Source organism: Propithecus coquereli, unplaced genomic scaffold (genome assembly GCF_000956105.1).
Source record: "Propithecus coquereli isolate 6110/MARCELLA unplaced genomic scaffold, Pcoq_1.0 Scaffold63, whole genome shotgun sequence".
In the NCBI taxonomy this organism is placed as follows: domain Eukaryota; kingdom Metazoa; phylum Chordata; class Mammalia; order Primates; family Indriidae; genus Propithecus; species Propithecus coquereli.
Window position 1 is genome coordinate 9212067 of NW_012152285.1, and position 26903 is coordinate 9238969.

At 40.5% G+C, this 26903-nt stretch overlaps 1 protein-coding gene across 2 annotated transcripts in view; it reads left to right on the top strand.

Moving 5' to 3' along the window:
• The window catches only part of PLCE1 (phospholipase C, epsilon 1), a 260165-nt gene that overhangs the window by 192612 nt on the left and 40650 nt on the right, over window positions 1-26903 (top strand). The window contains exons 8-19 of one of the 2 annotated variants that reach the window (XM_012659745.1): window positions 2210-2392; window positions 3371-3488; window positions 4067-4223; window positions 6955-7077; window positions 7165-7301; window positions 9399-9637; window positions 11137-11198; window positions 11284-11449; window positions 14689-14796; window positions 15928-16044; window positions 17374-17532; window positions 23516-23645. In XM_012659745.1, the coding sequence (XP_012515199.1) occupies window positions 2210-2392; window positions 3371-3488; window positions 4067-4223; window positions 6955-7077; window positions 7165-7301; window positions 9399-9637; window positions 11137-11198; window positions 11284-11449; window positions 14689-14796; window positions 15928-16044; window positions 17374-17532; window positions 23516-23645 (1699 nt within the window). The remainder of the gene's footprint in view (window positions 1-2209; window positions 2393-3370; window positions 3489-4066; window positions 4224-6954; window positions 7078-7164; window positions 7302-9398; window positions 9638-11136; window positions 11199-11283; window positions 11450-14688; window positions 14797-15927; window positions 16045-17373; window positions 17533-23515; window positions 23646-26903) is intronic. The other variant, XM_012659746.1, reaches the window with a different exon arrangement.

A 26903-nucleotide genomic window follows, 5' to 3' on the forward strand; every position in this document is an offset into this window, starting at 1 on the left:
GTACTGGGTCTATTTAGTTTTTAAAGATGTGTTAATTAAAATCCATAAGTAAAAATTTTTTTTTTTTTTGAGACAAAATCTCACTCTTTTGCCGGGGCTGGAGTGCCGTGGCGTCAGCCTAGCTCACAGCAACCTCAAACTCCTGGGGTCAAGCCATCCTCCTGCCTCAGCCTCCCGAGTAGCTGGGACTACAGGCATGCGCCACCATGCCCGGCTAATTTTTTCTGTATATTTTTAGTTGTCCGATTAATTTCTTTCTATTTTTAGTAGAGATGGGGTCTCGCTCTTGCTCAGGCTGGTTTCGAACTCCTGAGCTCAATCAATCCGGCCGCCTCGGCCTCCAAGAGTGCTAGGATTACAGGCGTGAGCCACCGCGCCCGGCCCATAAGTAAAATTTTTATAAACTTCTTTCAGATGCAGAGTATGATGTTCAGTAAGGTAGTTAAACCCTATTCATTATATTGTGTCATGAAACGTTTACTCCAGTTTGGAGTCACTCGTAGCAACTTGTTGGCAGGGACTCTCTGCAGCAGGCCTGCAGCAGGTGGACTGATCTCCAACCGTTTCCATTATGGGTATCACTACATTCAAGAATCCTGTTCCAGGGAGGGAGATTCCGATTGGCCTTATCATTGGTCAAGGGAAGATATTCCACCTTAAGTGACAGACCCACCAAGACTGTATCTAGTGGAAAAGAGATAGTAAAATTAGGGGTATGGTTAGAGAAGGGAGAAATAGATAATGGACAAGCAAAAGTCACAAATGTTCCACTACAGGGTATCGCCAAAAGGTTTCTATGTCAAGTACTCAAGCTACTCAGCATCCTGGGAGCCATCGCAGGATGCAGGAAGTAGGAACTCACAATTCAAATTATAAAATCAGATAGTTATTGAACATGAGGATGAAGGACTGAGCACACACACAAAGAGTCTCTTTATTCTTTGCATATAATCTGCAACACAGCAAAATCTATTTACCAGGACTTCTTTGGAACTGCAAAGGTGGGCTAGCCTTAGAGTTTTCAGAGAATAAAGACAGTAAATGGAAATTAATTTTAAAAGAGCCCTATGATACAATGTGTGAAATATTGTCTTTAGTTCATATGCAATTTTTTGTGGGGTTTGGTTTTGTTTTGTTTTGTTTCGTTTTTTTAAGAGATGGGATCTCACTCTGTCACCTAGGCTGGAGTGCAGTTGTGTGATCATGTAACCTCTAATTTCTGGGCTGAAGTGATCTTCCCACCTCAGCCTCCTGAGTAGCTGGGACTACAGGCACCCACCACCAAACCCAGCTAATTTTTTAATGCTTTTTAGAAAGGGGGTCTTGCTATGTTGTCCAAGCTGGTCTTGAACTTGTGGCCTCAAACAGTCCTCCTGCCTGGGCCTCCAAAAGTGCTGGGATTACAGGCATGAGCCACTGCACCTGGTCTTTTTATGGTTTTAGCTGACTTCCTTTTCTCTTATGGGGAGAATCATTGACTGTTGTTTAATTAATAAATCCCTACTGTTACTCACTTATAAGATGTTACACAGAGTTGCCTTATGAGCAATAGTTATAGTAAACCATCGCCTGCCCCTTGAGTGTGTTTTTGCTGCTCACAGCATCATGTCTTGCATGGTGTTCTGAGTCCCATGGGTTCTCTATCTTTGGATTTTAGTCACTCAAGAGGATAGCAGCCCAACTATTGGAGGAGCTCCCCAGGGCCCTGCAAAGTGAATTTCATGTGTGCCATGTACCCTATATTTCAAGTCAGACTGTCCCAAGCATCCAACTTGGTGAAAATCTACCTAGCATGATGCCATAACAGACAAATAGAACTTGATTTTACTTAAATAGATTCACACCCTGTCCCCCACCCCAATACCTACAAAGCCCTAATTTGCAAAGTTAGTCTTAATGAATTTTCTTACAGTGGTAGTTCTGGAATATAACCTCTGAAACTGGGAAGGGAAATTTTTGTTTCCCAGATGATTTGTTAAAGCATGTCACTGAAACTCAGCGAATATGTGACCAGGACAACAGGGGACAGGATGAAACCCCCAACAGAGAGTCTTGAGAGTTATAAAACAGAGCCACTTGGGTGACCTGGCCATTATTCTGTGGCCACCTGTCCTCTTCCACCTCTGGGAATTTCCCAGGAGCCATTAATATATTTACTTCTCCAGTACTTGCTGCTTCCTTATGTGTTCAGCATGTGGTTCTTTTGCAGGAGGATGGGCGGTATGAAGGCCCAACTTTGGCTCACGCTGTGGAATTGTTCGGTGGCAGACGATGGAGTACTCGAAACCCCAGTCCTGGGACGTCGGCAAAGAATGCCGAGAAGCCCAATATGCAGAGGAACAACACTCTGGGCATCAGCACCACCAAGAAAAAGAAGAAAATCCTCATGAGGGTAGAGTGTTATTTGTTTATTAAGCATCAAACCCAATCTTCTGTGACTCTTGTGTGGTCTACATCGCACAAACCACTTCAGGCCATTTGAGTTGGGGATAAAGTGAGGCATAAAACAAAAGATGCAAGGACCTGCCGTATACCTCTTGGGTGCCAGGGCCAGTGCCAGAAACCAAGTCAACACTGGAGAAAAAGACAGGGTCCATAGAAGGGCATAGACATGTAAACAAACACAGTGCAATCTGAATAAGAGTCATTGTTGAGTCACCTGCAAAGTGCTATGGAAGCAGAAGGAAGGAAAATATAGGGCTGCAAGGCAACAGCACGGTAATTGACAAATGGGTTTGAAGGATGTATGGAAGTTTACCAGGCAGATGACATAGGAGAAAGCATCCCCAGCAGAGGAGACAGCATAAAAGACTTGGCTTGTTCAGGGAGGCACGTGCAGTCCTGGGTGGCTGGTGCATGGGCACTCTGGTGGGCAAGGAAGGGCTAGGAAAGAACAGGAATCATTTGTGAAGGTCTTAGAGGCCAAAATGCTGCATGCAGAGCACACTTGAAATATATTAGCACTACATATTATAAATTACATTATATAATATATATTATCACTATAACGTGATAATATATTTGCTTCATGGCTGTCTAGAAAAAGTCCCATGCTTTGCATATGGGAGGCCTTGATGCTGAAGTTGAACTTTATCTGCTTCACAATTCTGTCTGTACACGGAGACTCCGGGGGTTGTGTCCCTCCTCTTATCTGCCTCCCTCCTCTGAGGAGTGCTGCTTTATAGTGAAGAACAAATGAGATTAATATAACACGAGAATACTTGGCCAGCCTTAATGTAGGTCATCACTGGTTTCACCAGGGGGAGGCTCTACTGAAGGTGGGTAGGTCAGAAAATAGAGACCTGCCTGAACTAAAGCAGTGACGGGGGAGAAATACAGGCTGGGAACGATTGTGAGCTTTGTGTTCCAGGGTGAGAGTGGAGAGGCCACTGACGATGAGATGGCCACTCGAAAGGCCAAGACGCACAAAGAGTGTCGAGGCCGGAGTGGTTCTGATCCTCAAGACACTAACGAACAAGAAGAATCAGGTAAAGGAGCATGTGTACATCTGGGATTTTTAGTTTTTAACTTTATGGGAAAAAAGTATATGTTTGTTTTAAATTGTGATTTAAGCACTGTGGGCATTCTTCACAAAACTCTTTATCTTAACCAGATGAAATCCAACAGATACTTGTGCAAGAATAGTGTCCTTGGAAGAAAATTCTCATTAATTAGTTTGCTATTGTTGACTGAGAATATTAGATGTACATGGTACAATTTGACGGATTAGACCAGTGATTCTCGACGCTAGCTGGATATTGGAGCTTTAAAAAAAATATCTGGATGTCCTGACCATACCCAAGACCAACTGATTCAGATATTCTTTGGCTGGGACCTGGACATTGTATATTTTTGAAGCTCCCCAGATGGTTCTAATGTGTAGCCAGTTGAGAATTCACCAGATTAGTCCGTTCATAAAAGATAGTTTGATGTATAGAAATCAGCTGTGTAGATTGGTTTGCTCAGACATCCAGAAGCCTCTTTGCTTTGTATTTGGTTTCTGAGGGAAAGTGTAACCTGAGCCATTGTCTCTTCTTTGTCTCTTCATTGTCTTTCATCCTCACAGAGTTGAATGCCATCGCTAGCCCTCCCAACCCCCTCCCTTCCAGAAGAGCCCACTCTCTGACCACGGCTGGCTCCCCCATCTTGGCTGCTGGGACGCCGTCTCCCATCAGGCCAGTGTCCTCCCCTGTGCTGTCTTCTTCAAACAAGAGCCCGTCCAGGTGGGGCCTTAACATGATAAAACAGAGGGACCCTTCACATCATTCCAGTTCTGTGGAAGGCATATTCTTCCAGTTGTCTGTGTAAAGACTGTCTCAGATTTTGGCTTACAGTTAGATTGAAAACCCGCAAATTTTTAAATGATCCTACTTTTCCCAATTTTATACTTCTGCCTTCTCATATTACTATAGCTGCTCCTAATTACTTGAGAGACCAAGCCCTCAAGGGTCAGTAGTAGGAACAAAACTCAAGCTGTGATTCTTTAAGTCACATTGTCCAATACAGTAGCCATTAGCCACATGTGAGCATTTAAATTCAAATTTAAATTAATTAGAATTAAAGAAAATTTAAAATTCAGTTCTTCAGTTGCACTAGCCACATTTCAAATGCCCAATAGCCACGGATGGATAATGGTTACTATACTGAACAGTGCAGATAGAGAACATTTCTATCATTGAAAAAAGTTCTATTGTTCTATTGGGTAGCACTGCTCTAAATGAAGAATAGATTAAGTTTTAATGTAAGCTACTTGACCCTTTGCTAAAACTGATGAAATGTATTTAATACTTTTCTCATATGTAAGTTATACATGTCTGGAGAAATGAACGCCTGTATTGCAGCAAGTTGGATATGTTTAGATATGATTTTAAAACTGGTAATATAGTAAATTACTTTATAAGACACATTCAAATTACAGATTTGAAACAGCTGTTACCCTCTCAGAAGAAGAAATAATATTAAAATGAAAGCCTTCCCAAGGGCACCAGAATGCCACCCCATCTCCTTCTCTCCTACATTAAAGTTTAAGAAAGGCAGAGGTTCCAGAGAGAAACAAGATAAAACAGGCACTCTTCACTTTACCTCACGAGGAGGAGGAGGAGGAAATGGGTCTGAGCAGAAACTGGCTTTGGAAATGTTAACTTCACAAACACACACACACACACACACACACACACACACACACACACACAGTCTCTCTCTCTGTCTCTCTCTCTCTCTGTCTCATTCTCAGAAGCTTGTTATTGATAAGAACCACACAGTAAACTATCTTTTAAAGGAAAGAATTCTTTCACAATGTGAGTTAATGAACTTATAATTTATGCTTTATACATTCAGATTCTACATTTGGTGAAAATGAGCCAAGGGTATATGAGAATTCTTTGTACCACTCTTGCAACTTTTCTGTAAGTTTAGGTTTATAACAAAACTAAAAGTTACAAAGAATCAGAATTACTTCTGATTATACATTATACATGATTATATTATGATTGTACGTTATGTTTTCAGCCTACGTAGTCTCCTGGGTAAATGAAATAGCGAGATGATCTGGATTAGATGGCTTTCCCCTTTATTTTAGTCACTCATGAGTACCAAAAGGAAGGACAGAGTAAGGGAGTAAAGTTTCTCCTTTAAAAGAGAAACTAACATGCCAGATGCAAGATCAAAGGACCAACCACAGGAAGAGGGAGTCAGTACCCACTCAAGTATTCTAAAACAAAGAAAAGACAAGGCAGCGGAAGAAAGACCAGCCCAAATGTGTTAAAGGCGAAAAAAAATCTGAGTCCTAAGTCTAATAGGAGAAAGAATGGACAAATAGAGTTTCCTAGAGTCAGAGGGAGACGGATTCCTACAGACAGGAACTGGACCTGCAACTAGAAGGAAGGAAGACAGGGAAATTATTACACTTGCGTAAATGCAAATGATGAAGCCACCTTTTTTGTCTTCCTGAACCTCCCCTTTATGTTTCCCACACTACACTGAGTACCAACAACCCACAGTCCTGCCCAGGAAATGCTATAAATCTATCAATTTGTAGTACTCTTCCATTGAGGGAAGTGACCTTCAGATGTCAACACAAAATCATTTTCCATGAGTGAACACTGTTAGCAGAATTGAGAGTGGACTGGCTAGTCCTTAAGCTTTTCTTAACACTTAATTTATGTATTTGAAATATTTCAAAAATTTAAAAAAATCTAAGACAAAAAGAGGAAAAAAGATTCTGTTCGTTGATTTAACTAAAAAATATGATCAAAACATCTTTCCTATTATTCTGTCAGGGAATCAGTATAGAAAATAAAAAATGTGAAAAACTGAGACTGAATTTTTGACCAAGTGGGCTGATATTTTTATATTGAATAGATGCAGCCTTAGCAGGTACAAATATAATCCTAGGCGGAGTTGGCTTTTTTCCAATCTTAATATTTTTCTGACTCACATTTTCCATTAATATTTAAAAGCTCTTCCCTATTTTCATCTAAAAGCTGGTTAAGAACGGAAAAAGGAAAGACACCGATGTACTCAAAATTTTCTTCTTAAATGTGTTTCTACAATTTAGAATATAGAAAAGAGCATGAATTATTTCCCATAGATTATGATTGAATAATCTTGGGCCCTTTTTTAAGGAGAGTTTTCTTCAGAAAAACTGAGTAATTTTGCCCATCTATCTGTGATTTCTAAGAATTGTTTTGATTAGTAGAGGAATACTAACCTCAGCCTTGTGCTCTTATTAAAGAGGCTGAAAACATGAAGTCATTTCTATGTATAATATGATTTATTTCCTCGGACACACTATGGATTAAGAGAAGTGAAAAGAGAGTATGGGAAAATAGCTTCACCCTTAAATGACTTGCAATCCATCTCTTTGCTTGTATTGCTAATCAGAGAACGTCTGGTGGGGCAGAGTGACAAACTAGCCCCGCCATTGTGCCCATGGACGCCTTGTCTTTGTTGCAGTGCTTGGAGCAGCAGCAGCTGGCATGGGCGGGTGAAAGGAGGCATGAAGGGATTCCAGAGCTTCATGGTTTCAGACAGCAACATGAGTTTTGTTGAATTTGTCGAGCTGTTCAAATCATTCAGGTATGGCGTATGCTTCCTTCTTACTCTTTCTCAGGCCCACATCTCTGTACCGATACTCACGTGAGGTGTTTTCCATTCCCCGCTCAGTGTAAGGAGCCGCAAGGACCTGAAGGATCTCTTTGACCTCTACGCGGTGCCCTGCAACCGATCCGGCTCCGAATCGGCCCCACTCTACACCAACCTGACAATTGACGAAAACACCAGTGATCTTCAGCCTGACCTAGGTTTGTGTAACATTTAAGGATTTCCCTTCGAGACCTTCCTGTCTAAAAATGAAGGTCAAAAACCCAGTCTCACACATTGTCAGCCTGTCCCACATGGCGTGCTGTTACTGGAGCAACAATTCACTTAGAGAACTATTTCGAAGTGTCATCTGGTGTCATGGGGGCAGGTGCTATTGGCATTTTGGACAAGGAAGTTCATCACTGTGTGGTTTGCCCACGTAGTCCAGGATATTTAACCAATAATGCCCTCCAGTCATTTCCAAAAGTCCACTAGGTGTGTGGCGTGTCACAGCTGAGAACCTCCAGTCTTTTCTCTACCTGCAGGTGGATGGGTGCTCAGTCCCAGGGCAGTAGTTGTCTGCCCTTTGACAAGGAGAGTCTTGTGACTTCAGCAGAGTATTCCTGTCTGAACATCCGGGATATTTTTCCTCCTGTGTAGACCAGAATGTCTCGTTATTCTACCCCATTCACCATCAGCACCCATGCATTTGTTTCACCACCCATGCACTTTAAGCTTATCATTTATCTCCTCTGTTCTTGCTGGAAACTATAAACACAAAAAAGCATAAACAAACAACTTTCCTATTCCATGCACTTGCTTCATAATTATTTGTAAGCTTACGTTATCCTTAAACTAAGACTGCTAATTATTGTTCAACTTTAGTCATCAAATGAGCATAACTATGGATTAGTCAGTAGTTACACTTTGTAAAAATTATTAGACTGTTTTTTAGAGCAATTTAGGTTCACACAACAATGAGCAGAAGGTTCAGAGTTCCCATATACCTTCCTCCACGCCCCCGTCACACACCACAGACTTTCCTCTATTAGTAATATCTTGCAGTAGGGTGGTACTTTGGTTGCAATTCAGTCAATATTGACACATTATTATTAACTGAAGTCTATAGGTTATGTTAGGGTTCTCTCTTTGTGTTTTGCATCCTATAGGTTTTGACAAATGTATGGCATGTATCCACCATAACGGTATCATACAGAATCGTTTCACTGCCCTGAAAATCCCCTGTGCTCCTTTTCATCCCTCCCTCCTCCTTCTGAATCCCTGGCAATCACTGCTCTTTTTACTGTCTCCATAGTTTTGCCTTTTCTGGAATGTCATATAGGTGGAATCATACAGTATGTAGCCTTTTCAGACTGGCTTCTTTGTCTCAGCAATGTGCATTTAAGTTTCCTTCCTCCCTGCCTTTTTTTCAGCCTGATAGCTGTTTCTTTTTACACTGAATAATATTTCATTGTATGGATATGCCAGTTTGTTTATTCTTCCATCTGCTGAAAGGTATCTTGGTTGCTTCCAAGTTTTAGGAATTATGTATGAAGCTGCTATAAACATTCATATGCAGGTTTTTGTGTGGACATAAGTTTTTAAGTCATTTCGGGAAATAGATATCTAAGAGTGCAATTGCTGAATAATATGGTAAGCCTATGTGTAGCTCTATAAGAAACTGCCAAACCGTCTCCCAGAGTGGCTAAAATGAAAATGGTGGGCCATACCAAGGTTGGCCTGAATGTGGAGCGATTGAACATGGCTGGCAGGAATGTAAGTGGTACAGCCACTGTGGAAGGAAGTATGGTGATTTCTTACTAAACTAAACATATTCTTCCCATACAACCCAGCAGTCACACTCCTTAGTATTTACCCAAATGAGTTGACAGTTTATCTTCACACAAAAACTTACACACAAATGTTTATAGTTACACTTTTGAAGTTCAGAAAAACTATAGTTTTAAGGGTTCATCTTCAGTCTCTACAACCATAAAAATGTTGAAGTTATTCTCAAAAACCAAAGTCCAAATTTGGCCTCAAGTCCCCACAGAATCTACATTAAGTTTGCAGGTAATACTGAAGTTCATAGGATTTCAAGATGAACAACCTAGCTCTATCTTCTTTTATTTATTGATTGATGTTTTTTATTCTCTCAACTATATGAAGCCAGAAATAAGCACTAGTTTGATGGGTTGTTTAGATAGATTAGCAAAGAGCTTCTCCAGTATGGTAACTCCAAACACCATTCTCTCCAAAGTGAGCCTTGTGAACGATGCTGGCTGTCTTGTCCATGTACTGTGGTGGTTCTGTTTCAGATTTGTTGACCAGAAATGTCTCGGACTTGGGGTTATTCATTAAGAGTAAACAGCAGCTCTCAGACAACCAGAGGCAGATCTCTGATGCCATTGCTGCTGCAAGTATCGTGACAAATGGCACTGGGATCGAGAGCACATCTCTGGGGATATTCGGGGTTGGCATACTCCAACTTAATGACTTCTTAGTCAATTGCCAAGGAGAACACTGCACTTACGACGAAATCCTCAGCATCATCCAGGTCTGTGCCGGTTTCATATGTGTGCATGTGTGTTACGCCTCTGACGATTATAATAATTAATTGCTAGTTACTCTTTCTATACTTCTTTCCAAAGGCTTTAAGTCTGAAATAGAGATTAAAAAAAAAATCAAGTATATAAGTGTTCTCATTTAGCATATAATTAACATAGGTCCCAGGCCTTCTCTGACTCTGTTATAAGGAATCAGTACACAATTCCTTCTTATTATTCTAGCACATGCAACAGAATTAGTCCAAGTTTTCAACTTCTTTAGCCATTTACAAATATTTATTAGTTCCTACTATGCTGGCTCTGTTCCAGGAGCTGGGAATGTAGTAGTGGCCCTCAATGTAGCTTTTATTCTAGTAGGTGAGGCAGACAATAAACAAATAAAGGTACAATATAATTTCAGGCAATCATGGGTTCCAGAAAAAATTGAGAGAGTAAAGGGATGGCATGATGCAGGAGGGCTGAGGGGAGTAAGTGAGGGCCACTCTGAAGAGGTAGCTTTGGAACTGAGCCCTGGGTGAGTCGGCCACGTGAAGGAATGAGGAAAGAGCATCCCCAACAGGGAGCAGCAGGCTCAAAGACCAAGGTAGGCACTAGCTGGGGGTTTAGAAGGAACCACAAAATAGCTGGCGTAATGGGAGTTGCATAAGACAGGCAGAGAAGGGCAGACATGGTTTCAGACAGGTATGCAGGGGCCGAATCATCTAGGCCCTTTAGACAGTGGGAAGGATGTTGCCTTTAGTCCATGAGTAATGGGAAGCCATTGGAAATTTTTGAGCGGGAGAGTAACATGATTTGATTTATGTTTTTTAAGGGGTTGCTCTGACCCCATTGGAGAATAAACCGTGTCGGTGAAGGAGTGGAAGCATAGAGGCTGGTTAGGGGGCTATCACAATAACCCAAGCAAGACATGGTGATGGTTTAGACTAGAGGGTGGCCAGAGATAGGGGTGGTGAGATTGTTCAGTGTGGCTGCATCACATGCAACAGAATTAGTCCAGGTTTTCAACCTCCCTATTACCTGATTGGGAATCAGTGTATTATTATAGCTGTCCAAAACGTGAGGTTGTTACCACGTCATTGAGTGCTTGTACTATTGAATACACATGGTACTAAGTGCTCTATGTGAATCATCTCAGTTCACCTCCCCCCGGCTCTACGGTAGCTATTATTATTCCCACTTTCACCTGAATAAACTGATATACTTTGTTTTCATATAAATCAGCCTTGTTCTTTTCTCTTGCTCCCCCTTTTTCTCTTAAATAAATATGCTTAGTATAATAAACTCACATATAATAAATGTTTTCTTTTGGACTAAAAACTACATCTTACCACTACATTACTAAATTAGTTCAAATATTTGGTTTAGATGTTTCCTGATGAAAACAAAACAGCTTTGAAAAATGGCCGGGTGGTTTTTTTTCCCCTTTTAGTTTCCTTTACTTAAATAAACCTTTTTTTTTCTTTTTTTTTTTTTATTATATCCCTTGCAGAAGTTTGAGCCTAGCATCAGTATGTGTCATCAGGGCCTAATGTCATTTGAAGGATTTGCAAGGTAAGTTTTTAAATATTTTTTGCCATCATTTAAGAGTAGTATACATTTTTTTTCCATGCAGTCTTAAAAAAATTGTTTCATTTAGGTTCCTGATGGATAAAGATAATTTTGCCTCCAAAAACGATGAGTCACAGGAGAACGTTAAAGAATTGCAGCTGCCCCTCTCCTACTATTACATTGAATCTTCACACAATACCTACCTCACAGGCCATCAGCTCAAAGGAGAATCCTCAGTAGAACTCTACAGCCAGGTATTAAGAATGCCTATTAGAATGTGGTTTCCATTAAACTTTATTATTTATGTAACTCCCAACATCACAAAAACCTGACCCCAGACTCTTTTGAAGAGCTCGGAGAGTAAACTCTCATGTATGAAGTGTGAGGAACCATGATGTGTGGGAAAATTGGCTATGCCTACATCAGTTGTTTTCTTTATTTCTTTTTGTTTTGTTCCCCCTCCCACATACTTAACCTTTATTCTGGGCAAAAAAAAAAAAAAACTTCTTTGTTTGAGACTCATAGCTTTTAGATCCTAGTTAGTCTGACCTACTCCTAAAATTAGATTTTCCCATGGGAAAATTATCTAATCATTTCACTACATGCTAAATAAATCAATATATTGTAGTGGGAAAGCATAGTAGAAAATGAAACTTTCTATGGAGTTATTCCCAAAATATTGTTTGTTTTGCTTTGTAATTTATTAGACAATCAAGTCAGCCCTATGGTAACCAACTAAAGAAAAAAATCTGCACACACTGTAAGCACTGTCCCTACACATCAAATTCATGGAAATGTTCTTTGAAATTCAGTAGGCTCTCTAGACTAGAAAAAGCACCTCTTTTTCACCTACACAGCCAACTTTCAATGATGTGCAAGTCTGTTACCTCTCCACTATATTGTCTACAACTCCCTCATCTATTCTGCCTGTTTTCAGAACTCCTACAAGAGGGGTTAATCAGGAAGAAGCTGGGCTAGTCCAGGGGGCAGTATGGTTGTGTACATGTGGGTTCAAGTTTGAAAATTATAATTGTATTGTTTACACAATACCAGTAGCAATGAGTTACCTTTGTTTTCCAGATTAGTCCAGATATTCCTCAAAGCATGGGCAAATTTTTGTTCCAAAGCTTGTTTTTCATGAAATATGTATTTTAAACTCTGGATTTTTTTTGGTTTTTGTTTTTGTTTTAGAGATTTAGAGACAGGGTCTCACCCTTGTTGCCCAGGCTGGAGTGCAATGGCATAATCATAGTTCACTGCAGCCTCGAACCCCTGGGCTCAAGTGATCCTCCTGCCTCAGCCTTCCGAGTAGCTAGGCCTACAGGTGTATATCACCACACCTGGCTAATTTTTGTATTTTTATTTTTTGTGAGGATGGGTTCTTGCTGTGTTGCCCAGGCTGGTCTCGAACTCCTGGGCTCAAACAATCCTTCTGCCTCAGCCTCCCAAAGTGCTAGGATTACAGACGTGAACCAGCACACCTGGCCTTAATCTCTGTTTTCTAAGGGACCTTTATTATGAAATAAAGATGTGTCCTTAGACTAGTGATTTTCAAAATAGAAGCTCTGTCCAGAGGCCTCCGCCTCTGACACTGAGCTAGCAAGCAGCAGGGTAGGAAGGGTTCCCTGCCCAGCCCCACTGCAGCTGACTCAGTACTCTTTCTGTCTATGTGCTTTACATGTGGCCTTCCATTTGCACAGAGTATTCCCAAGCTAAAGGAAGCTTGAAATCCATTTTTCTATGGGAAAGAAATGAAACATATATATGAATATAGATACTATATTTTTTTCACATATATACACACACATAGATATATACATGCACATGTATGTATACATACCCGTGTGTACCTATACATATAAACCATCTCATCTATTTCTGGTTGCTGAACATTCTCCCCAGTCTGGCATCTGGCAGGTTCACCACAGAGATGAGCCTTGTGTTCCAGCTGCCATGTTACGTAGCAATCTCCAGCCCAAGGCAATGTACCTATAGGTACTCTACCTGCTGAAAGAAGCTGATAGCTTTGGGATTCTAAGCTATAGACTATTCTGTATAATGGGAGGAAGCTAGCAATATCTCATACAAAAATATTAAAATAAGAGGCATTCCACCCTCTGAGTTTTGTTGCAGAATCTCTAGTGGCCATTAAACTCAGTAATGGATTTGTCACATGGAAATAGTTATGTGGATTCTTAAATCAGTGGGTAGGTCCATTCACAGATATATCAATCTCTTGGGTTAGATTACCTGTCCATTATGTGATAATTTTTAAGGTAGCATACAGATAGAATCTATGGAGGAAGAGGTTGCTCCAAGCAAACATTACAGAGCTGCAACCCATGTACATGTATCAGGAGCTCTGCTTCCAGCTTTAGATCCAGGATAGCAAATAGGTACCATGTCATCTGATTCATTGGTAGTGTTTCCTGGAGCGCTTGACTGAAGGGGTTGTGAGCTAACATATTAAAACTGGGGGAAAGTGTGCTGGGCTTGATTACTGATGTCTGCTGTGGATATGGGAGAGAGGAGTTAATGGATTATTTGCCATCTCTGCTCTAGCTGCTGTTCTGGGGTCAGACAGCCAGGCAAATCCTTGATAACTCCTTGCTTCTACTCTCCTTACATGCTACATGTTCATAGCAAAGATGGTTGCTCGTAGCTTAACTTGAGTCTTTTTTTCTGTTTTTTTTTTTTTTTAGACAGAGTCTCACTCTGTTGCCCAGGCTAGAGTGCCATGGCATCAGCCCAGCTCACAGCAACCTCAAACTCCTGGGCTCAAGCGATCCTCCTGCCTCAGCCTCCCAAGTAGCTGGGACTACAGGCATGTGCCACCATGCCCGGATAATTTTTTCTATATATATATTTTTAGTTGTCCAGATCATTTCTTTCTATTTTTTAGTAGAGATGGGGTCTCACTCTTGCTCAGGCTGGTCTCAAACTCCTGACCTTGAGCAATCCACCTGCCTCGGCCTCCCAGAGTGCTAGGATTACAGGCGTAAGCCACTGCGCCCCGCCTTAACTTGAGTCTTAATGGAGGAGATTTTATCCTGATTGGCTTGATATAAATGTTTTAGTCAGTTCATTAAGGAATCAGTGGCCTTATTTCCTTGGGCTGTGGCAACAGCACCTTCACCTCCACTGACATCTACCCAGACAGAGCACTTGCCTGGTTTGCTAATTTCAAGATGTGCCATTTCAAGGGGCCAAAGTTGCTAGGAAAATGGCCATATGTTTTTACTACTAAATTTTACCTTCCATTGATATTCAGCTCGGGTTAGCATTCTTTCTACCTTAATCTGTTCTCTCCCTTCCCCACCCCAGATTAATTGTGGCCTTTGGCTAAAATGCAGTATTTATTTTAGTTCACATGCCCTTCTGCTTTAACCCTGAATGTGAATGCTGACTGATATGTAGAACTATGTGCTGGGTTTAGTTTGAAGCTTTATCTCCAGGTGCTCATCTGGAGTGGATTCACTCATTGATCACACAGGTCCTCTTGCAAGGCTGTCGGAGTGTAGAGTTGGACTGCTGGGACGGAGATGATGGAATGCCCATCATTTATCATGGACATACACTGACAACCAAGATCCCCTTCAAGGTAAGGCTTCACAACTTTCTTTAAATCGAATCAGAAAGAGACATTGTCTTCATTTATCATTCGAATCAGTGACTCTACCAAATTACGCCTTTATGTCGAGGATCCTTATGCTGGGTCTGAATGACTTCCCAAAAGTGTTTGCAGTATCATGTGGAATGTGTACATGTTCATTTTTTGGGGAGTTGATCTAGAACTCTCACTAGATTCCCATTCAACCAAAGGTAGTAATCATTACGTTATCTTAGTTAGCATGTAATAATATTGTTGTAATTTTTACATGATATGATGATATATAAAGGCAGGAATTAAAGGTCATTTGCCCTGGTGTCATGCTGACAAAGGCCAACATCATGTATTAGAAGATGATTACATAATTAACATTATAAAGTAATAAGCATCAGTTCCACCACAGAAGATTGGTCACCCAGAAAGACTGATCTCATTGGATTAATGTTTCAAATTCTGAGTAGCTGATTAGTTGAGTTGTGCAATTACTATCTTCATTCAAAAGGCCTTAGGCTGTGAAACATCATTTTTCTCTGAACTGTGGCCGGGCTGGGAGGGAATATTATTTTTCTCTCAGATGTAGAGATAGTGGCTACAATGCATTTTCTCCTTAACTCATTTTCCTATTCAGCACTCTTAAAACTCTTGTACTCTATATTGCTGGGAAGATGAGTTGATAATTATGTTTACATGTACATATAAACACATGTGAATATATCACTTCGTCTTATTGCCCCCAAATGAATTATAAACTTCTTGAAAGCAGGAAAACATCTTATGCCTCATTATATTTGATACTATAACTAAAATAGTGCCTTTAATCTGCAATATACTATGTGTATGTGTGTGTGTGTATATATGTATGTATATATATGTATATATGAAATTGTTAAATTCAATGTAGTGATAGCTGTTCCTTCTAGTATATGAACAAGATTCAATCTGAGAGTTTAATGCATTTATATAAAATAGCCTTATCCTTTTGCTTCATTTGAAAATACATTTGAAAAGATAAAGACCACCTTCAGTCCGAGTCTGCTGCATGCAACGATTGCGATGCTTTCTGTGGCTATAAGTACCCTGGACAGATATCTGGACTCTAATGAGCTGTTCTGGCTCTCATAGGAAGTGGTTGAAGCCATTGATCGCAGTGCCTTCATCAAGTCTGACCTGCCGATCATCATATCAATTGAAAACCACTGTTCATTGCCTCAGCAACGAAAAATGGCAGAAATTTTCAAGGTGAGCTCTCAACTAAGAGGCAGGATGGTATCTTGGCCCTTGTCTTGCAATTGTCATTGAGTTTCACATCGGGCCCCTGTGTTCCACACCATAGCTGGACCTCGGCCGTGATGCATATACAATTAGGGTCCCACAGACCTGAGAAATGGGGCTGTGTTGGGAGATTAGGCCCTCTCTGGAATGGTCTTCTTTTTAGCTAGAGTGATATAAACATTGTTTTCTGGTCTCCTGGCCCTTTCCAGAAAGCCATAGGAGATAAGGCTTCTGGTACCACAAGTCAGGGATGGCAGGGTATCACCTGTCAGTTGTATGTGGAACAGCTGAACATATCTCAGGGCAAGTAAGTCAGATCTTCTCGTGGCCCACACTACAGTATTGGGATCCAAATTGGCAAAGCGCTTAGACTGGCCAGAACAGTTGCTGTGTTAACAGTCAGCCCTTCCTTATACAAGGGAACTCAAATGCACACAGATTTAGGAGCAGATATTCTATTATACTTCCTCTTTCCTCCACTGGTAGAGGCATTTGTAGAAACAGTGGGAGGGAGAGTACTGGAGGGAGGAGACAAAAGGACATATCCCCCAATACTAATGCCAACAAAATTAGCCTTTCGTGTTGCCTTGGCCTAAGCTTTGACTTTTGTTCTTTTTTAACTAAAAAATAATTAGCAGCTACTCAGGAGGCTGAGGTGGGAGGATCACTTGAGCCCAGGAGTTCAAGTCCAGCCTGGGCAACATAGCAAGACCCCATCTCTTAAAAAAAAAAAGTAGAAATAGAAATCACCATATTTTCTACCCTCACTTCAGTAGATCATCCTGTGTCTACCCTCCCGCCACCCACCTCCTTGAAAGACACTGCTTTGGAGATCAGTGCTCAAAATCTTTGTAAGAATTGCATCTGTGGTTCTTTATACTTTGTGGGGACAAACTCTCCCTATTGTCTTTCATCTTTGTCCCCACTCCCTAGATTTCTATCTTTTTGACTTCTTATCTCATCTGGAACAGACCGTATTCTACAAACTACAGCCTCCAACTGAATCTCTGTTTTCTTCATTAATACATCAGATCCTAGAACATTTTCCTAAGTAGAGCTGGCCTCAGCTGCAGAGCAGCCTAGATCTCTCCTCCTGTCCTTCTGAACACCTCCCGTCCTTCCAGTGAGAAACTGTGGAGAGGGGGAAAAACAGCTTCTTTCCTAGCTCCTCTTCCCAGGATTTTTAAAACAACTCAACTCAAGACTGAAATATTTAATATATTTATGAAATATAAATATATTTATCAAGTATAGATAAAAGGCATTGATTGTATGTTTTCCTTTATTCTTTTTTAGACTGTGTTTGGAGAAAAGCTGGTGGCTAAATTCTTATTTGAGACTGATTTCTCAGATGATCCAATGCTTCCCTCACCTGACCAACTTAGGAGGAAGGTGCTTCTTAAAAACAAGAAGCTAAAAGCCCATCAGACACCAGTGGATATCTTAAAGCAAAAGGTACTCCCCTCTTGTTAAATGGGTTGTGAATAGGCTGTGTGCTTAGAACAAAGACATTAATGTCATCCTGACCGTTCACATGACCTTCTGAGTAACCAGTTTTTGAAAACTGAGTTTCCTGAAATGATAAATTTGATTTTTGGCATTTCGTTTCATAGACCAATAAATTCTCTCATCCCACTCACCTGAAATTTAATTTGTGGAATTGTTCCCACATAGAATGTGTAATTTATTCTGAGTGGGATGATGTGTGACTCTTGTGTGTGGAACTGAGCTTCAGGGCTGTCAATCCCACAGTGGCTGCTATAGTCCCCTTGAGGGAGAGCTCCCTTTAGGGGGAGCACTTGGCATGGAGTCTGTCGTGGAAACCCAATAACAGGAGCCCTGTGATCCCAGTGTACCACCGAGGCACAGTGACCCCAGGTCCTCCCACTCCCACCTCATCCACGGAGATCTGTGCCCAAGCACCACAAGTCCAAGGATCTATGAACAAGCTCAGGTCAGGACACTGAGTCCATATGCCAGGCTGTACCTACTTATCCTACAGCGTGACAGCTGGCAAACTGTCTGTCCTTTGGGAGGGCACTGTTGGCCCTAAAACATCACTTTTGAAACTAGCTGACTAGATTTGTTCTCAGACCAACCTATTTTTATTTTTTAATTTATTTTTATTTACTTATTTTTTTAGAGACAGGGTTTTGCTCTGTCACCCAGACTGTAGTACAGTGGCGTGATCATATCTCACTGTAACCTCAAATTCCTGGGCTCAAGGGATCCTCCTGCCTCAGCCTCCCAAAGTGCTGAGATTACAGCCATGAGCCACCACACCTGGTCTAGACTGGCCTATTTTTAAAAGAGTACATGCACATAGATGTTGAGGACCGAGAAACTGATTCTTTTAAAAAACATCTGAATCTGTGTATCCCTAGAGTCTTTGTGTGCTCTGGAGGTACACATTCCCCAACCCCAGGCCACCTCCAAGGCCCAAGCAAGAAACATCAATATAAGGGGATAGCTGGACACAGGACAGCTAGAAGTGGCAAGGACAGGAATGGAATGAGCATGTCCCATAAACGAACAGCTCTGATTAAATTCTTTGAAGAACACTGCACCAGCCAAACAAGGCTGGTCTGGAGGTGGAGTCAGCCCTGAGGGGATGAGTTTGAGACCTCCACTAGGTCTCCCTCTGTCCAGATCCACACTCTCAGAGGTGCTCCAGGAGGCCTGCCCTTTGCTTGGGTTCCAGAGGCCACAAGACCTATGCTGATGCATCTCGTTGTGAAGTTGTTTAACTAAAATGTGAGCACGTGTACTCTAACTGGCCTTCCTCCAGTGCTGCATCAGTGACTGACCAGCCAGAAGTGGGCTCTTGTTCTTCTAGAGTACTGTTCCTCCATGCTGTTTTCTTTATCCAGCAACTCCTGCCCACTCTGCCCAGCCAAGCAGATACAGCTGCTAAGCACACATACCTCTATGTCTTCGAGATGTATTTGAATGTTCCAGTCTTTCCCATTCTTCACACAGTCATTTGCAGTTACTTATGAGCCCCCCATTCCACTAATGAATGGATCATGTTGTTACAGAAGTCTTCTTTATGTTGTGCCAAAATCTTCCTTCCTACTCCTCCTTCTCGTTGGCCCTACCCCCTCCCTCTGCCGCTGTACAGACTAATTTCATATTTGGAAAGCTATGATGTGTTTCCCTACCAGCTTTTTTCTTCTCCAAGTTAAAAATTCTTGTGTCAACTGTTCCTCTCAGGATATGGTTACTAAGACTCTTTACTTTCCATTAAGAATATTCAGATATTCTTAAATTTGTGGATATTTTTCAAATTTAAGATTTGTGGAATCTTAAAGTGTGATTTCCAGAACTAAGTCTGTACTCTAGATAGGATCTGATAGCACAAAAACAATGAAACCATCACCTCCCTTAATTTAAACTTTAAACCTCAGTTAATGTAGCCTCAGATTTTTCTCATTTTTTAAAGTCTTTGGCACAAACTGGGCTCTGGTTGAGCTTGTAGAAAACAAAAAGAGAAAGAGTTCAGCTATTTTCATACAGACTGTTCTTATGTTTGATCTCTCCATTTTTTTCCAATAAATTTTGGAATTTCCAATAAATATAACAATAAATTTTAACCTTTTATTAATATATACGGGAGCTTCATATTTCTCTCTATTATATTTGCTCTTTATTGGTTTTGGTATGTTGTGGCAGCCTACAAGGTTTTTTGTGATTTTTTTTTTTTCCTGTCATCCAATGCATTTATTAGCAGTTTTTCAAATTATTTCTTTGTCTCAAGTTGCCCTCCAGCCAGACAGCCAGGTGGAGAGGACTGTGGCCCTTCTGAAAGAGCTCCCTGGAGTTTAGGTGATTATCACTTCTGTCTGGTGCTCTCCAGTATTGCAGCCCACATTTCTCAAGAATGTGCTTGAACTTCTTTATTTACAGAACAGAAACTGAAGCCTGGCCACTTATGTGACTTTCTCAAAGCCATCCAGCTCATAGTGGCAGAGCTAGGAATCAGTTTCACGTCTTTAGGAAAGACCTTTTCAAAGGTAATAGAGAAGTCAGAATAAATTGATAAGAATCACCGGGGCACTTTTAAAAACAGATTCTTAGGTCCCAAATCTGACCAACGAAATCAGAATTTCCGGAAGAAAGTCCTGGTAATCTGTTTATTTAAAAATAATCCTTATCATCCTGGAAGTTTAAGAAACACTATTCATCTGTTTTCCCCAAAGTGAATTACCTTACCCCAAAAGGCAAAGGAGGTTCCTGTGCAGGAGACTTGTTCTTAGTAAATCCATGCTAACTCTTGCAAATCACCTCTTTATTTTCTAAGTTCTCACAAACTAACTAATTAATAATCCATCCTGAAATTTTGGCAGGTATCACCTTGATCCTGCCCACAGTATAATTCCACAATTTACCTCTTCCTCATTTTGGAAAAATGGGACAATTTGATCCCATTTCCAGATTTCTAAGACTGCTTGCAACCCCCTGTGATGGTTTCCCAGGAAGCACTGGCAATGATTCCAGAATCCTATCTGCGAGGCCTTTTAGTTCTCTGGCAGGCTATGGGTCTAGACCCAGTGACCTGACCTCAAATAAGCTGAATGAATGCCTAGAGCCAGTATGCTGGGACCTAACTAACCCCTAAGTGAGAAGGCCTGGGTGATTTCCACACAAAGAACTCGCCCTCCGGAAGGACGGACTGATGCAGAGCAGGACGTCTGAAGCCCTCTGTCTGCCTCAGGCTTGTGCTAGGGCTCTTACTGAAGCCTCCTAACCATACCCCATCAGAACTCTGCAGGATTCTGACCTTCATCTCCTGAGCTCCACCCAGCAGACTCAAGTTTGCACTGAAACAGTTCACACCAGGTGACAGGCACTGTGCTGGTACTGGGGGAACAGAGGAGGGTGAGACGTGGCTCTTGCCTACCCCCATCGCAGCCAGTCTTTCCCTCCGAATCTCAGCTCTAAACTCCTAACCTATAACTGAGTTGCTTTTATTCAAGGGCCGGGATCCTATTTTTCTGCCGCAGAATAAGCAAGATATTGCAAAGAAGGAGGGTGTCAGCTCTTCGCTGTGCATTTGCCACGTCTCCCGTGCTTCTGTTTGAGCGTCGGAGGGGCCTTGGCACTCTGCTTTCTGACACTGCTCTCTATGGCTCTCTGAGTGGTGTCCTTCCCCCACACAGATCTCACTCTCCTGCCAGTGGGTCTGCCCAGCTCTTTCCTCGTCCCCAGAACTTGGCCTTACCTTGAGTGCTCCCTGAGTCCAGGCCCTTCCCTTATCAGTGGTGAGCAGACTTACTTTGGTGGCTCACTTGTGCCTAGAACAGATTCCCCAAAGCTTTGAAGAACACTAATTCTATGAGACACTCTAAGAAAATAAAGAGAAGGAAAAAAAATTCCCTGGTTAAATAAGCGTGGGAAATGCTGCACTGGAGATCTTTGAAGAATGATATTGCCTTTCAATGTACTAAATGAAGGCTATGTGAAAGCCTGTGGGAAGAATGTGTTTTGGTTTAGTTAAGCCGCTGTTTCCCAACTTTCATTTTGTTTTGTGGTTACTGCAATTGTCAGTTTTTCCATAATAGCTATTAACATGCATGGAGCTACATAAAACCCACTTTGAGAAATCTCAACCTAGACAATGTCCAGTTATGTGGAATGGACTGCATTATGATACATTTTATCTAGATGTAGGCACATCCTAAATTGTATATTCCTTATATATACATCTTTATTATAAAGGTAATATTACCATATTTCAAAAAAATTTAGGAATAGAGAATTATTTTAAAACACACATAATTCCAGGTCAAATACAACCTACATTACAGGAGTTCTTAACTTTGGTCATATCCACAGGTAGAATTCAAGGAGTCCATGAATGTAAATGGAAAAAAAAATATTACAGTTTATTTTCACAAACTTCTAGCTGAAACTTAGAGTTTCTTCTTATTACAAATGTGGAAAACAAACCACAATAACATTGGCAGCACCTATGTCTTTCGTTACCAATAGAAATGTTAGGTTTTTCACATTACTTCACAGTTGTTGCTAATATCTCCAAGAATTATTTATGCTCATTATTTTAATATTTTCAAAAATGTTAGTTGACCTACCACTGTAGGTCAAGTAAAAAAAAAAGAAAAAACACAGTTTTTTCCTGTATTAATAAAGAAACACATATACTCTAATAGCACAAATTTGTTTTTATAATACTTAATGACTGTATTCAACATTATTTTTTTCCTTTGTAATCATTTTATTTCATGCCTTTAAAACATCATTCTGAGAAGGGATCTTACCTCACCAGACTTCCAGAGGGGTCCGTGACAGAAAAACAAGTCAAGAACCTCAGGTGTATTAACATTTAATATCTAGCTTTTCTAGGAATGCCATTCCATATCCATTGCACTTTATACACACACACACACACACACACACACACACACACACAAAGAATGCAGAATTATATGTATATTTATATAGATATATGTATATATTTAAATGTATAGATATATATGCTCACACATACACATTATATATAATATATATTACATGTACACACACATGAATTGTATATGTGTGTGCATATATAATATATTCAATATAAAATATATATTATAATCAGTATGTAAATATTGAACAAATTCTTTAATTCAATAAAGATATATTAATAAAATTATTTTTTCACATCTCATTCTTTCAAGTGGTTATACCATTGGTTACTGACCCAATTCTTGTGTTGTTGGACTTTTAAGTTGTTTCCTATTTTTAGTTCATACAAGTATCTTTTCTTGCATTGCAGATCATTTCCTTATGCTAGGTTCCCAGACCCATATTGACGCTATGTCTTATGCTGTCATCCCACGGTAATTCCAGTAGAACATGGAAGCACATGACCTCCCTGGCCACATACATTAAGCTTCCGGAAGTTTCAAAGCCTATGTTGTTAATCTGATTTATAGTTCAGATAAAGTCTGTTGAAAAAACTTTATTTAAAGCAACAATTATTCTTTTGGTCTCTTTGTCCATAGAGATTCAAACATTGTTCTCAAGGTCAGAGGCCTGTAGGTATTTTAAGAAGGTGAAAAGAAAATTGGTTTCTTAGCAGAGACTTACTTTTCAAAAACTGATGGGCTGATTCACATTCTTCAGTCATTTGGGATTGACGCTGGTTCTGCAAAGCACCAAAGGTTTCCCGTAGAGGCCTTGCTTCAGGGAACCTGGCACGCAGCTTCCTTGGGATTGTTCCTAAAAGCTCCAGGATCCTTCCAGTAGGAATGTTGACATTCACCCAAGTGTTGACATTGCATTTTAAATAAATCTATATATTTTTTCCTCTCCCAAATGTATCAAAATAGGTTAAGCCACTTTTAATGGTGGTGGGAAACATTAAGTGGTAGTTTTGGAGGTTATAAACGAAAGCTTGGCATCTGCAGTTTTGATTATTGCTGTCTTATAGGCTCATCAGTTGGCATCCATGCAAGCACAGGCTTATAATGGCGGGACTGCCAACCCCCCACCTGCTAACAACGAGGAAGAGGAAGATGAAGAGGATGAATACGACTATGACTATGAATCCCTTTCTGATGGTAAGAGAAACAGAGCCCCATGCTTGTGTGCAGGGAAATGCTTGGATGATTTTCCACATATTTTTTTTCAAAAATAAGTCTGGAGCTCCACAGACCAACAATTCAGGTTGTTATAATATTGTCCAAGAGTTTCTGAATCTGGTCACTTAGAATCAAGGTGAGGAAAGGGATTCTGTTACCACCACAGCCACCACTCAAGGAACCAAAAGATGGGTGCTGGAAGCGACAAGGGATCACTCCTAAGATGGGTTTCTAGAGGAAGAGATGAAATTACAGCAGAGAAACCCTATTTTCAGGTTTTCAGTTTCTGGTGTGGCTGATGCTCTTGGCAGGAATGGTAGACGGTGGCTGAATCCGTTCTCCTTCCTGCACCACCTGCAGGGGGCAGCATCCCCGCTCTGTGCTCCGTTCCCCCTTTCATGTTCTCACGCTGGCGTTCTAGGAGGGTGCAACAGAAAGGAGCCTCATTTCCCTTCCCTCCCTGGTTCTCGTATTTAAAAAGCCAACAGGACATTTCCTTCTGCCCCCCCCCCCAAAATATGGGTGATGGCTAATAATGCAGTACAAAAAGGTCACATGGACGATGTTAACTACAGATTGCTAGTAAAGGATTCTTCTCACATGAGAGTGAGGTTTCAAATGTGTTTCATTTGCACTAAATTAGTGTCATTTGCTGGAGATTGCAAAATGTTTTCTTAGGCACCATGGTCGACAGACTGTTTCATTTTGGCAACTTCTGAAATACAATGATATAGTAATAAGAAAATCCCAAGGTTCCTATTTATATAAACGTTACATATGTAGAATATATTGTTTCTATGTAGAATAATTGTTTTGCTAAATATACAGATATGCTCAGACCAGCAACCATTAACCATTGACATTAAGACAACTGACAGCCACTCAGGGTTGTCTCCAATCATGGTTTAGTTCTGTGAGCCTCCATCGCTGGTTACAGTGCAGTCTCGTTCTGCCCCCAAATACAATGCCAGGCTATGTCCATTTCGTATTTGTTCTTAGTAATAGGTGATGCTTTATGCCATCAACTAAGAGACAATTTACTTGCCCTGAAACCCCATGAGATAATGTAAGGGGCACATCTCATCAGATAGTAAGAGGGAGAAAATTAAAAGGAACCAAGACAATTTCTTTGCAGCCTATTCCTACAAAGTCGTGGGAATGTGAATATTTTTATATTGACTTATTCTTCCCCATGGATTTCTACTATAGTCATGGTAATATCTCAGAGAAAAACAAATTGATTTGGACGTGAAATGAAAACCACACTTGAGAAATCAACCAATCCAGATGTCATTTGCCCCAATAAGAAATTAGTCCACTGGAAGACAAATTTACACTCTCTTTCATGAATTCCTCCTGTGCTTTTTCTGTACTTTTGAGAACAGGAAAGGAGAAGGCTTTTTAAAAGTATTGTTATAGATGTTTTTGATTTGCAAATAACAAAATGAACAGGACAGAGAAGGATCTGTCTGGTTTATTTTCAATTGGGAAAGTAAAATTTAACCTGACACCACTGAGTTTCTACAATAGTTCCATAGAATTTTTAAAGCCCACTTGTGCTGGCAGGGAGTATTGTTGGAAAAGGGGCCCCACCAGGCTCTGCTCCAGTGGGCTGTGAGACCTGGGTCTTTTCACCACTTTCAGCTTTAGGTGCCTCAAATGTGTAATAAAAAGGTTCTGTGAAGTGTTTAGTGATGTTCTCCCCCACGTCTAGCACTAACATCTATGATCTATGACAACTTGAGTCCACTACCACGACATGGGTATTTCCATTTGCCTGAAAGATTCCTCTGACTGGCTTCTTAGGGGGACCTCCGAGGTCTCTAAGCTTCTTGTAATGATGGGTCCCTTTGAGAATCAGATGGAAGCTGTGACCTGTCACCACAGAGAAATAAAACACACTCTCAAAATTCTGCATACGATTGCAGGAGTTTCACAAGCCTCCTGTGGCCCTCACAGACATCCCAGGTTAAGAACTCATCTCTAAAATCGGGGTGCCCAGTTTATCTTTGTGACAGCTCTAGTCTTCAGTTGTCATGCCCATAAAATGAGGGAATTAATCTCACACCCCTTTTGGCTATAAAAATGAGATGATGCCTAGCCACAGAATTATTGCAAGAAAACCCTAAGGAAGTTGCAATTGAAGGTCATGTATTTTTGGGAATTGCTGCTCTGCCTTTTGGATAATAAATGCTTAATGAATATTTATTTTATTGAATTTAATGAAATAAATATAGATTTTTTCCCCCAATCTTGTTGTTTACCTTGTGACTAGTTTTGAACATATATTGGCGCACAGATTTGAGTTTATAAATGAATTCAGTCGTATTCTGTGACAATGATTGCATGATTTTAACAAATCAATTAATTTCTATTTGAAATAAAATCATATTGAGAGTATTATAACACTCAGTAGCTGAAAATATGTAACATGAATGTCACAGCCCTTGGCATGATTCATGTTAACAATGTTTGCGTTTCTTTTATTGCTAGCCCTTGCATCTCTTGATAGTCAAAATGTTAAATCTATAGAGCATTTCTTGTTTCATTTATCTTGTAATCTAAGCTGTTGTTATTTATGCTTTGCTTTGTACCTTCTTTTAATTTATCTGGCTTTTTGTCTTAATTCTCCTTACTTTTATGGATTTTCTCATTCTGTTTTTCTGTAGCAGATGTCCTTACTGCCTCTCCCGCTCCTAACGGTCAGGAAGGTAAACACCATTTGAACTGGGCATTTTAACTGCATGGATGTCAACACTCTGCTTCCAATTTCTTGGGCCTGATTAACATGAAGTTGTGACACTTCTATGAATACAAATGTAATGAAAAAATATAAATCTTGTTGACTTCTTGGCAGCCTGCATGGCCCTGATTTGGTATAATGATATTTTGGTCTAAGCATTCTGTGGTCTAATGAGATAGTGTATCTTGAATAAGAAATTACCTCTCTTGTTTTTCATTTTAAAAGAGCATAATCATGATATACCTCTAACACTTTTAGAATCATTCTGAATAGAAATGCAAAATAAAAGAGCAAAGTATAAGATTATCTCTCATGCTTCCATATATTTACATATATTTTAGGCCGGGCGCGGTGGCTGACGCCTGTAATCCTAGCACTCTGGAAGGCCAAGGCGGGTGGATTGCTCAAGGTCAGGAGTTCGAGACCAGCCTGAGCAAGAGCGAGACCCCGTCTCTACTAAAAACAGAAAGAAATTATCTGGACAACTAAAAATA